Here is a 14,026-nt window from a genome sequence, read left to right on the forward strand (position 1 = left end):
CGGATTTCAATAGACATATGAAGAGGTAACAGATTCCCCAGGCATGGCAAAGGCAGAGATGAAAAGCACTGGGTTTTGATAGAGTAGGTTTGAAAGATTAGAGGAAGTTGTCTCAGTATAGATCTGAAATTCCTGGCTAAGGCATATTTATTTTATCCTTACAGACAATAAGGAATCACTAAAGGTTTGTGAGGAGGAAAGCAACATGCTCATACCTATGCATTATTCATATTATTTTGGCAGCTGTGAAAAAGATGGATTAGAAGGGAAGATACTAGAAGGTGGAAGAAGAGTTAAGAAAACTATCCTAATAACCCAGAATAAAAGTAATAAAGACCTGAAATAGGGTAGTAGATGAGTTAGGGCAGAAAAGAGGACAAATGAAAGAGAGATTAGGAAGTAGTAACTGGCAACTGAAATAGTGTAGCAGAAGGAAAGGTCCAAGATAGCACTAATCCTTAAAGGATAGTAAAATCATCAATAGCATAAAAAAATAGCATCAACAATAATAACAAAAGAAGGAGTCTGGGAAAGGGCAAGTTTCTTTCTTTTTTTTTTTTTATAAAGGTTTTTGCAAGGCAAATGGGGTTAAGTGGCTTGCCCAAGGCCACACAGCTAGGTAGTTATTAAGTGGCTGAGGCCCAATTACAACTCAGGTACTTCTGACTTCAGGGCTGGTGCTCTATCCACTGCGCCACCTAGCCGCCCTTTGGTGAAAGAGGGCAAGTTTCAATAGAAATATGAATAATTCAATTTTCAATATAGAGTTTGATGTACCAGAGAAATATCCAGGTAAAGTTATCTAACAAGAAGTATTTGACCAAGGGGCAGCTGATAGTACAGTGGATAAAGCACTGGCCTTGGAAATCCCTTAACCACATTGCCTTGCAAAAAAAAAAAAGCATTTGACCAAGAAAAAATTTTTGCAATGGAATTGAAGCAGGGAAGGTGAAGGGGATGAGAGAATCTTCATTCTCATTGGAAGTGGCTCAGAGAGGAAATAACATACACGCTCAATGGGGAATAGAAATCTATCTTACCCTGGAGAAAAAAGGAGAGGAAAGAGATGGGAGAAAAAGGACAGGGGTGTAGATGATAGAAGAGAGCAAAGATCGTTGAAGACGGTAGTCAGATACAACACACTTTTGAGGAAGGACAGGAGAGAGAGAACAGAATAAATGGGAGTGGGAAGGAATAGGATGGAGAGAAATACAGCTAGCAATAGCAACTGTGGGGAAAAAATATTGATGCAACTTCTTTGAAGGACTTGTAATAAAGAATGTGATCCATCCCAGAGACAGAGCTTATGGTATCTGAACACAGAATGCAGTACACTTATTTTTCCTCTCACTTTATTTTTCTTGAGGTTTCTTTATCTTTGTGAGGCGAGGAGGGGTTATGTTTACTTTTACAAGACTATTGTAGTAATGTGAAAATAAACAAATTAAATGTAAAAAATAAAAAGTATTTGACCAAATTACAGGAATGTTTTTAGACCTCAGAAAATTGAATTATTCATTCAAACTGATAATAAATAAGGAACTGCACTATTTACCAATGTTAGCTGAAAGATATGTCTAAGACAATAAGATGGTATAATATTTTCCTTTGGTAAGCTTGTGCTCCAGTGTGTTTCACCCAAAAAATAGCATTCTATCCTCAACATTTATCGAAGGTTACCATATTTGTATCAATAAGACATTAGTCTCTATCCTCAAGAAGTTGACAATTTGTTAAGTAAAGGAAAGGAGTAAAAAATGCTATGTTAACACTTTTGACAGGAAGGATCAGAGAAGGATTTGTGGAGAAGATCTGAAGGATTTTAATAGACAAATGTTGGAACTCTGATTTTCCCCTGAGTATTTCTAAATCTAAAACTGACATCAACAAATACTTTCCACATTGCCTATAAAGACAGCAGGCAATATGAACAGCTGTAAATTTTCTCAATTTACTATTACTATATACTCCCTGTGTCAGGAGAGATGGTTGGCCTAAGTGGCCCTGTAAGCCAGAATTCCAAGTTGTTCAAAAGGTTAGCTACTGTAATCAATATTTTTAAAATGACTTGGGATTATGTCCACCCAAAAAAACCCACAAAAAAATACTACCAAGGTACAATGCAGTATTCCCAAGTAGAAAACTTTATGTGTGTTTAGTTTGTGTTTGATGTGGTTACTTGTTTAATCGGAATTGAATATGTCTAGAGAGAGCATTTCTGGAAACCAAATCAATGAGTAAAAGAATTTCCACTAAGTGTAAGCTATTCAGAAGTAGCATGGTTTGTTCCATGTTGTAACACTTTTTAATGGAAAACATGATTGTATTCTGACCAATCAATTTAACAGTCCAAACTAAGTAAGAAATTGGCTTGGATCAGTTTTTGCCATACCTGGTTTCTCTTTCTTCATGCTGTAAAATTAGGTTGCTGTAGAAATTCTCCAATGTGAGTTTAGCTACAGTCACTCTTTCTCGGGTGTGGTTGCTCATGGGAAAAGTTGCTGTAGTCCCCGCAGTCATTGCCATAGTAACAGATACTGAAACAGAATATATTTTAACAAATTATTCAATAGAAGAAACTTTTTTGACAAACTCCAAATGTTTAACTTCTTTGCAAGAGGGTTCTAACTCTGAACAACTCAGTAAATCTAAGCATTTCATAGCATAAAATTACCTGATACTAATGGAGTAAGAAATACTACCCACTCACCTAAAATAATAAAGATTAATGATCTACAGCAAAACAAAGAATGAATTGCAACAAAGCAGCAAGGAGAACACATGAATTGTTTTATGTATTCTATATGCCTATATACACAGATTCTATAAACAAATATATATATAATGTATATACAGATACATATATACACAAATGGCCAAGTAATAATTCAGTTTCTTGAATACTAAAAAACATACAAAGCTGGCAAAGCAAAAACTGGACTGCTTTCAAATAAAACTCATTTGCTATAATAAAACAAAGGTCCAAAGTAATTGGTTTCACACCCACAACAGCAAAACAATGAAACAAAGATCAGTGATGTAGTAGAAAATAAATTCATCAAACTATCTTCTATGTATTTATATAATAGTTTACACAAATTATCTCTATTACTTTTCACAACTGGGGGGGGGGGGAGAAAGTCAGACAGGAAAAGCACTCTATCCATTTTATAGATGAGATAATAAGATTTAGAAAAGTTCAAGTGACATGTTCAGAATCATAAAGAACCTTGACCTACTGTCTCAATTAATAAGCACCAATCCTATGTCCAGGCACTATTTTAAGAGGTAAGTATACATGGGTCAGCTAGGTGGTACAGTGAATAGAGTACTGGTCCTGGAGTCCAGGCTTTCACACAGCAGCGCAGGCACACACACACACACACACACACACACACACATACACACACACACTTTTAAGCTTTTAATAGCTATTAAAACTCTCTGTGTTTGAGAGAAACATACCATACTATAAGAAATAACATTTTAAATGAGACTGAGTACTCTGCTGATGAAGTATGGTACACTGGAAATGTCACTGGATTAGGTACTTAGGGTAAATCCCCAATGTCTTTGCATAGTTTAAAGCCTTATTAATTATTCTACTAGTTGGTATGTATGTATAAGATCTATACTATAGGACTAATATTATATTCCTTCAATTAACAAGCTTGTTGACTACTTAACCTGTACCAGGGCCTGAGTAGATTAGATGATATGGTTAGATAATGAATTCTCCCCCTAGTACTTTGGTAATAAACTCTGACTTGTCTACAGAACAAATATTCCTCATATTGAATTCCAATGAATAGGAAGTAGGACAAATGTGTTGCAAGTATTTTGGCCCAATTTCTTTCCTTAATTCTCTGATGATTTAGAATTGATAAAGGCTTGGTTTTTTATTTTAAAAAAGAGAAGATAGCTGGGATAACTCAGTGAGCAAGAAATGTCAGAATGATAATGGAGAAGGTAACAAAGAATGGAGCATTCATTACATTCTCATGAAGCTAACAGAGTCAGATGATGTAAGGGAAAAGTTATCAACTTCAATGAGACAACCCTGGGTTCAAGTCTCAACTCTCTTATTAGCTAGATGACCCTTTATGCAAGTCATTTAATTTCTCTTAAATCACCTTATTTGTCAGTGAAGGTAATAAGTGTACTACCTTTCTTATAGATCTGTTATTGTAAGAGTTAACCAAACTTAACACAGTCATTTTTTTGCCATATACACATTCACATATACACTACTTATTTCTTCTGAGCTCCCTTCATACATCTCTCTCAGTCAGAGAATAATAATCGAAGCAATATAAAACTACCATTCCTGAAAAGGGAATGTCAAATGATACCCCGATAATATTTTGATTTCTCAAACTAAAACACCCTTTCCTGTGAATATTCCTCCACATATTTTTTCTTTCCCTATTATGAAAAAACTTCTTGAAGACAATGATTATCTTATTTTTTTGTATTTGTATCTCCAGTGATTAACACAAATACCTATACAATAATAAGCATTTAGTAAATGTTTTGTCATTCAATATATTTCAGTTATTATTAGTAAGTTGTTTTAGGAGGGTAATATATCCAGGTATTGGAGATCTAGTTTGGACAATTCATAGGTCATTAACAATAGATCAGGTTTTCTTTAGTTTAGAAAGGTTAAAAATATCATAAATGAAAAAACACGGTTATTTTTGTCAAAAAAAAACCCCCAAATAGTCACTGTTAACTTCAAGTAGATTTGAACCCCTAAGCTTCCAGAGTCCTTTAAACCACTAAGATTTCTTCTTGACTAGAATTACCCAGAAGGAGAAGAAACAAAAATGATTAAAATAGAAATTCAAAATTAATTGGTAGATATAGTAAGAGTACCTCCTTTAAGAGGAAAATGTTCCAGGGGGGAAAAGTATATCTAACCTTGTCAGAGAAGAAACCAAAGTTTAACTAACTCAGAAATAGAGCTGTCAGTTCTAGAACATCAAAATGAAAGAATCTTGCAAACAACAAAGACTCTCACAAATCAAGGGAAACCAGTTAAACCCATGTAAAACTATGAGGGGAAACAGAATTGAACAAGACATTTGGCAATTCATCAAACAAAAGAAAACTCTTAAAATATAAACAAGTCTATGAAGGCAAAAAATAAATCAAATATATATATATATATATATATATATATATATATATATATATATATATATATATATGTTAATATTTGCAAGGTTCAAAGAAAAGACAAAGCTTTTTGTCTTCCAGGATTTTCATCTTATCTAAAAGTATAGACAAGCCAAATTCTCCATGAAAAGTAAAAGAGATAAAATTATTTTAAATGAGGCAAGAAATAAGAGGAAGAAGTGAGTTGATATTTTTATTAATGAATTAGGGAATATGAAGATCATTAAAATGAAGAAGTTGGTAGGGGCAGCTAGGTGATGCAATGGCTAGAGCAGTGAGTTCAAATAAATTTCAGGAACTTGGCACTTATTAGCTCTGTGACTTTGGGTAAATCACTTAACCCACTGCCTGGCAAAACCAAAAACCAAAAATAAAAACAAAAATAAAATGAAGAGGAAAATGGAGAGAGAAGAGATCAAGTACCATTTTCATATCTCTACTAGGGAAAGAAGGAAATAAGGCAGTTGCTTTTAGAAGTCTTATTCCTGTCTTAGGAACATTTGTGCCAATCACTGTGGTAAGCACCGAGATACTGACCTAAAAGTAATCTAATGACAATAATCTAATCTAAATAATAAACAGATAAAAGGATATAGCATAGAATCCATGAATAAATCACACAGAAGTAAATTAAAACCAATATTTATGAGTTAAATTCTTAAAATAAAAATTTACATATCTGAAAAATATATTAGCAAAAGAAAAAGATAACTAATTGAGCTTGCAATTAAAAACTGTAAATTAACAAATGAATAATCTTAAAAGAAATATAAAAAAATATGTTGAAAACCACTGGGGAAATTGAAAACAAAATGACTATTGAATTGATGAACTAAACAAAGAGCTATTCTCTGAAAAGCCAAACAAAATTGGCAAAACATTAGCAAATTTGACTTTAAAATTAAAATGGACAAAATTTTAAAAGCTTAAGAATAAATTCACAATGAATGAAGTAGAAATAAAGAAAATTATCAGAAAAGTTCTGAAATAAATTATTTGTCAAAGAATTTGAGAACTTAATGGTAACATATGATTATTTATAAAGATTGATCCTAAACAACTCAATCTCAAAAGAAGATATTAAGAAACCCTAAACTCCCAAAGGAAGGACTGCAGAGAAAGTGAACTAGATAGATTTATAAGTGGATTGAATCAAATATTTCAAGATCAATTAATTCTTTCCAAAAAGTATAGAAAGAAAGCACTCTACTAAACACTTATTAAAAAAACAAATATTCTCCAGAGGAATAAGAAAACTCCTACATCATTCATGAATATTGTTACAATATATAAATAAAATACTAGCAAAGCAACTACATTAATATATGCATTAAAATGTTACAGAAAAACTATACTAAGGGTTCAACAATAGAAAAAATCATTATTAATAAATCTACATTATTATATCAACTTATTTAGGAAAAAAACCTTAAAATATGTCACTCATTTGTATTAAAAAGTGCTTTTGCAAAAAAGCATTAAAATGGAAGTTCCTTTGCTTAAAGTTATTATCTAAGTATTATCTAAATCACTAGTGTTATTTGTAATTGAGAAACATTGGGATCTTTCCCAATAAGATAAGAGAGATTTCTCCCCACTCCCCACACAATTATTTGGGAGAGTACTAGAAATGCTAGTTATAGTGATAGGAAAAGAAAAAAAAATCAAGAGGATGAGAATTGGCAAAAAGGAGGTAAATGAATTATCTCTACTGGAGATATAATGAATGGTTCACTTGGAAAAATCCTGAAGCAGGATTTTTTTAAACCATTTTTTTCTGTCACAGATTTCTTTAGAAGATTGGTAAAACTTGGAACAATAGAATATTTTTAAATGTATAAGACAAAAGACATAGGATTACAAAGAAAACCAATTATATTGAAATAATTATAACTAAATTTTTTTTTAGGTTTTTGCAAGGCAATGGGGTAAAGTGGCTTGCCCAAGGCCACACAGCTAGGTAATTCCACCTAGCCGCCCCCTAAATTTTTTTTAAATGCTTGGATGACTGCCTAAGAACATTAGAGCATAAGTTAAACACTGAGATGATTAATAGCATCATAAAAGTAGCAAGATACAAAGTAAATCCACACAATCTACCAATGGATGTGGGACTGATATAAATATAGCCACAAAATAAGGTTTACATAAATAAAAAAGGTCTAAATAATTGGAGATGTAATTCAGCATTTGTGACTGAGGTATATGCCAATATAATAAAACTAACTACCTGCATTACTCTACAGATTTCATGTAATTCCAATCAAATTATCAAGGGGATACTTTGTGGGACTAGACAAGAAAGAATAAAATTACTAAGGTGGGACAAAAAGTCAAGAATATCATGAGAGAAGTTATGAAAAAAAGGAATTAAGTGAAACTAGCATTACCAGATCAAAAATTATATTATAGAATAGTAATGGTAAAAAATTACCTAGTATTAGATTAAAAAAAGAAAATTAAATAAGTACAGTAAATAGAAGAAAATGAAATCTAGTGTATGATAAGTTCAAGAACACACACTTCTGCAAGATTTTTTGATTTCTAAATTTTTTTTAAATATCACAAAAATGAGGACAATATGAGGCAACTAGTTTGTGCAATGGATAGAGCATAGACCCTGGAGTAAGGAGAAATTGAGTTCAAATATGACCTCAGAGATTTGATACTTGGGAGCTCTGTGACCTTGGGCAAGTCACTTAATCCAACTGTTTCATACCTTCCCTTCACCCCTGCCAAAATGAGAGGAGTTTAAAAAAAAAGGAAAGATTTTACATATGTGATTGGGGAAAAATTCACAGCTAGACATGTGGAGAACAGGAAGACAAATTAACTAAGAGGTCATGTTATAGTGAAAAGAACACTGTCATTTGAGTCAGAATAGCAGTCAAATTTTGATGTTCACTAGCTCTGTGGCCTTGGGCAAATCATTTAACTTCTTTGGCCCTCAGTTTTCTCCTTTACACAATACGAGGGACTTGGATTAGATAATCTCTGTAGTCCTTTTCAACTCTAAATCAAACAATCTAATATGTTTGCATATAATGATTTACAAAAATTATCTCTTTTACTTTTCACAACTGGAAGGGGGAAGGTCAGAAAGAAGAAGCATTGTACCCATTTTTATAGATAAAAATAATAAGATTTAGAAAAGTTCAAATGACATGCTCAGAGTCACAAACAAGGACCTTGACCTATTATTTCAAATAATAATCACCAATTATATGTCCATATCTTAGAAAATGAAGAAAAGATATAGATTAGAGGGAAGAAGATGAATTCAGCTTTCAAAAAAACATACTTTTGATACACATTTGAAAAACTTTTCAAAACTACTCATATTAAGATAAATGCAAATTAAAACAACTTTGAACTATCACCCCATACCCATCAAATTGGCAAGGAAGAAGGAATGCTGTTGGAAGGTAAAAATCACTGATTTGCTGCTAATAGGATTGTAAATTATTCTATCATCTAAAGCAATGATTTAGAAATTATGTGTTAAAAGTTTCTAAATTACTCGTGCCCTTTGAGATGGTAATGTTGCTACTAGGTTTATCCCCAATCTCCCAAGGAGGTCAACTTTAGAAAAAAATCTCACATGTAACAAAATACCAAGAACAGCACTTTATAATAGCAAAAAGATGGAAACAAATTATGTGCTTATCAATGGAGAAATGGTTGGATAAAATATTATGACTGCAATGGAACCTTACATCTTATGGAATGAAGAATATAGGAAATTCAGAGATATGTGGGAAGATGTGTATGTCCTGGTGCAGAACAAAGAAAGCAGACGCAATTTAAATGAAGACAATGCTAAAAGGCAATAAATTATAGGTCAAATTCCAGGGTAATTTTGACTTTAAATTATTAAAAAAAAAAAAAATATATATATATATATATATATTTCTGTGAACAAACAGCATGCAACAAAAAAGGAGAAATTATATGCTTTCACTTTTTTTTTTTTTAGATTTTTGCAGGGCAAATGGGGTTAAGTGGCTTGCCCAAGGCCACACAGCTAGGTAATTATTAAGTGTCTGAGATTGGATTTGAACCCAGGTACTCCTGACTCCAGGGCCAGTGCTTTATCTACTGGTCCACCTAGGGGCCCCATTGCTTTCACTTTCAATCATTGTATCTGGGAAAGAGAGAAGGAAGTGCCCCTAATTTTAAGTATTTTACAAATAATAGCTCATTTGATCCTTTCAACAAGGTTGCAAAGAAATTACTACTGTTTTCCCCTTTTTACAGAAGGGGAAACTGAGGCAAACAGAAATTAACTAGCAGAGTCGTTCACACAACTATTAACTATCACCTTGCTTGGCAAGTAGTAGGTACTTAATGTTTATAAGATCAGATTTGAACTTAGGTCTTCCTGACACTAGGCCCAGAGTTTTAGTGATTATATGACCTACCTGCTTCATATTATAGTCTTAACAGTTTTTTAATTTTAATTTTTAATTTTTTTTTAGGTTTCTGCAAGGCAATGGGGTTAAGTGGCTTGCCCAAGGCCACACAGCTAGGTAATTATTAAGTGTCGGAGGCTGGATTTGAACTCCAGTACTCCTGACTCCAGGGCTGGTGCTCTATCTGCTGCACTACCTAGCTGCCCCAACAGTTTTTTTTAATAGGAAAGTACCACGTAAGGTTTATGGAAAGTACCTATATCAAAACAAAACTTATAAATCACCAACATATAATCAATGAAGAAAGAGAACATAGTAAACCTAACTTTCTAAACCAGAAGTATTTGCGAAATGATTATGATTGTAAAATGTAGTCAATGAGCAGGCACATGGTTCCATAGCTATCCCATGTGATTTATACAGGTTAGACAAGGAAATAGCAAACCACTTCAATATCTTTGTCAAAAAAACACCCAAGTGGGGTCATGGGGACACAACTAAAACAACTGAATGAAAAAAATTATATAAGTATGTGAACCTGCTTTTTACAAACAAACCAATCTCCATTGCTGATTTTCCTGAAAAACTAGACTCATTAGTTTCAAATCCAGTAAAGTTACAATGAATGATTAAAGTTACTTTCAGGACTAAAATTATTCTTGAAATGCAAAAATTCAAGAAAGTTCCAACTCTTTAAAATAGTTTTGGCCAAATGGTGTTCTGGGAGTTTAAGCAAAAAAGCAAACAAAAGACCACATATACACAGATGTACACCAACATACTCAGTTGTTTACCATCAAGCAGTAGTTGTAACTGAGCTTATAAGGACTCTAATAATGAATTCCAAAGGATGAAACAATAGGGTCTAACATCTGCAGATCCAGCCAGTTGAAAGACACTTAGTATCTTATAAATTCATTCCCCTAATGGATTTAACATTGTATTTTCCTTAATAAAGGTTTTTCTGAAGGTAGAAAAGAGTAGGATACAATTTGCAAGAGTATTGCTCTTGAACTGATAAAAACAGCTTTGGGTACTCTTGAATTTCCTGCTCAAGTGTTTTCTCCAGACTTTCCTATCACCAGGAGACATTACCAGGGGTTAAGTCCAAAATTCTTTGATTTTATTAAGCCTGAAGAGAGGTGATAACAAACCTGGCACTAAAGCAATGACCTATAAATAGAAGTGGTAACTCCAAAGGTTTTACTAGTGAGTCTCTAAAAGAGAAAAATAAAGCATCTGTGTGGTGAATATGACTTGTTTGTTCTGGGCCAGTGAGGCGGTACAATGGATAGAGCAATAAACTTGGAGTCAGGAAGACCTAAATTCAAATCTGGCCTCAGTATGTAACCCAGTAGGTTACTTCATCTCTGTTTGCCTTGGTTTCCTCAACAATAAAATGGGGATAAGAATAAGCACTTATTTCCCAGAGTTGTTGTGAGGTGTTTAATAGAATCCAATGTGCTTTAAAGTATCAGATTTTTTTTTTAAGGTTTTTGCAAGGCAATGGGGTTAAGTGGCTTGCCCAAGGCCACACAGCTAGGTAATTATTGTGTCTGAGGCTGGATTTGAACTTAGGTACTCCTGACTCCAGGGCCAGTGTTCTATCCACTGCACCACCTAGCCTCCCCAACGTATCAGATTTAAAAAACATTTTTTTTTAGTGTGAGGCATGTGTAAAATAGAGTACTACATAAATGTTAGCTATTAGCATTGTAGTCTGAGAAATTTGAAATAAGGTAGAGAGGGAATGGGTCCTGAAAGAAGTAATTTGCCCATAGTCACAACATCTAGGATTTGAACTCTGGTCTTTGTGATTTGTTCCTTATACAGTACTACTACTTAATGCTTAATACTGGGTTAGTTAACTTTTCTATTCTTCTTTTGTCCTCGTTTGTAGCTGTTCACTTTATAGATGAGGAAAATTAGGGACAAAAAATGTTAAGTGGCTTATCAACCTCTCACACATTATAAGGCACAAAGTCAAGCTTCAAACCTAGGGGGTCTTGTCCAGAGATCCAGACTTTTTCCATGACCGACCCTAAGGTAACTGTCCTGTGAGGTAGGCAAGATAAGGATTATTATCCTTATTTTATATGTATATAGAAAGAAACTGCTGTTTAAGAGGGGTCAGGTGACTGAAGAACAAGAGGGCAAGTTATTATCATCTGATATAAATAATTTATCTGCTTAGATTTGATATTGAAGTTTTATGTATGCTTGAAAATAGTCCAGGGGAAAGAATCCTGCTCTGCAACCATCATTTTGTCCACCGTTTTAAGGAACTTTCCTTTCCTTTGGGGCATGACCTGTGATTATTAGAGGAAGGAATTTCTCAGATATTTTCCTAGTCTTTGTTGCCTTAAAAAAGCATGAATTTGAAGGTGGCAAGCACAATAAGTCATTCAAAACCTTTTGAAACAGGTCACTTAATCTCTGGCCACAAATATTTTCATGGGTTGGGTCCTCAATATATTATAACATATTAATGCTATATTGTTGATGGAAAAATAATATATTATAGTGATCCAAATAACTTTTTAAAAAAACAAATCTATATATTCCTAATACTTTTAATAGAAAAAACAGTTATCAATCAAATATAAACATCTAAGCAGAAAAATAAAGTCTTCAGTTCAGGACTCTGACTAAAAATAGACTTTGAGGATCTCAACATATTAATGTGAGTGTTTAGGTAAGGTGCCACCCCATGCTTCTTGGAAATGACCAGAAAAGAATCCACCCAATAACACACTACTTACATAATGGAATCATTCTATTTCTGCATCCTTAATCAGTAAGGCATTCGATTTATGAGTCTTTTTAGACTACAAGAATGAAATCATCAAGTTATATTTGGTTAAGTAAGTCTCCTGGTCAAACTTGTCAGACTTTTTATACTATTTCTAGACTTACAGTTAAGGCTGGGGCAGAGGGATGCCACTAAGACTAAATCAGAAAAAAAAAACAGAAAAAAAGACTAAATCAGATAAATCTTTAAAATCTCTTTGTTAATTATGAAATGAACAGAGGAAGACCTTAGAGTCAGAGAGAACTGAATTTGAATCTTTCTATGGACACTTGCTAGCTATGTCAGTGAGCAGACAAGTCACACCTTCTCCGTCTCAGGTTCCTTATCTGTAAAATGGTGATAACAGCTCCTACTTCATGGAGTTTTTGAAGGATCAAATGAGCTAATACACGTACAAAGAACTTTGTAAATCTTAAAAAACCATTTTATTATTTTTAATAGTTACTACTATTATTTTAATAGCTACTGCTACTACTATTGCTGTTGCTTAAAAAAAACACTATGATACTAGAATTTAGAATCAAAAGGATGGTAGAGAAGTTGCCCAACTTAAGTTTGAAACCAAGTTCCAGACAGGTTCAATGACTCTTCCAAGGTCACAAAATCAATAAAGGGCACAGTCTAGAAATAAACTCAAGTTCTCTGACCCCAAATGTAGTGACTTTGCCACTAGGCTATGTTGACTATACCTCTTTCCTCTTCTCCCCCCCCCAAAAAAAGACAAAATCCATAGAGAATCTTAGAATTTTGACTACCAGATTGATTACTAATCCGATTCCATTTGACAGATCCTTACTAATGATTCACAATAACACTGAAATGATCAATTAGAATGGTTAAATATTCAGAATTTCAGGGAAAATGCGGTTATACAGAAGAGTAACTTTATCAAAGATAGATTCCCCAGAGGATACTGCAGAATCAAAAGAGCGAATTCCTATAGCCATTACCTATGTTCTTATCAACATCAAAGTCAGTCTTCAGAGACAGAATCCCTTTGGTCTAGGAAGGATTGTGGAGAAAGATTGCCAGGTGGAGTTTCTAGTTATACCACAAGTTAATAATGTATAAGACCTTTGTAACATTATGGATCCAGTCTGCTGAAACTCCAAAGACCAAACTGTATCAAAAGAGGTTGGGTATAGGCCAGCATAAGCACTGCCAGGTGAAGCCCTGAAAACACATTGAATGTTGTCTGTATATGGATATCAATTTTTTTGTTAGTAGTTTCCTATTGTGCTTAGGAACATGGAATAATGCAGATGTATTCTACTCCATCTTTTATCTCCATCTACCCTTAAAATACAAAACCATAATGCTACTTTTTACTACAAACATAAAAATTTCTTGATAAGCTCAAGAAAGGGGAAAAGATTTAGACACTATAGAATATAATATAGGACATAATATAGGCAAAAGTATCAAAAGCAATTATGTAATCATATAATCTGTCATAAAACTAAGGACTTTCTTTGACTGAGGAGTTAAAAAAAGTACTAATTTGTAACCATAAGCTAATTATATGTACTTCTGTTTCTACTTAAATTAAATATGTTAAAAGAACAACTGGGGGGGGGGTGGCTAGGTGGCACAGTAGTGTGCAGTGGATAAAGTACCTGCC

At 33.4% G+C, this 14,026-nt stretch overlaps 1 protein-coding gene across 2 annotated transcripts in view; it reads right to left on the reverse strand.

The window, feature by feature from the left end:
- STK38L (serine/threonine kinase 38 like) overlaps positions 1 to 14,026 on the reverse strand; it is a 116,915-nt gene that overhangs the window by 37,745 nt on the left and 65,144 nt on the right. For both annotated transcript variants that reach the window (XM_074194193.1, XM_074194194.1), the window contains exon 2: positions 2,393 to 2,537. In XM_074194193.1, coding sequence (XP_074050294.1) covers positions 2,393 to 2,526 — 134 coding nt within the window. In that variant the 5' untranslated portion in view covers positions 2,527 to 2,537. The remainder of the gene's footprint in view (positions 1 to 2,392; positions 2,538 to 14,026) is intronic.

This window comes from Macrotis lagotis, chromosome 7 (genome assembly GCF_037893015.1).
Source record: "Macrotis lagotis isolate mMagLag1 chromosome 7, bilby.v1.9.chrom.fasta, whole genome shotgun sequence".
NCBI classification, from domain to species: domain Eukaryota; kingdom Metazoa; phylum Chordata; class Mammalia; order Peramelemorphia; family Peramelidae; genus Macrotis; species Macrotis lagotis.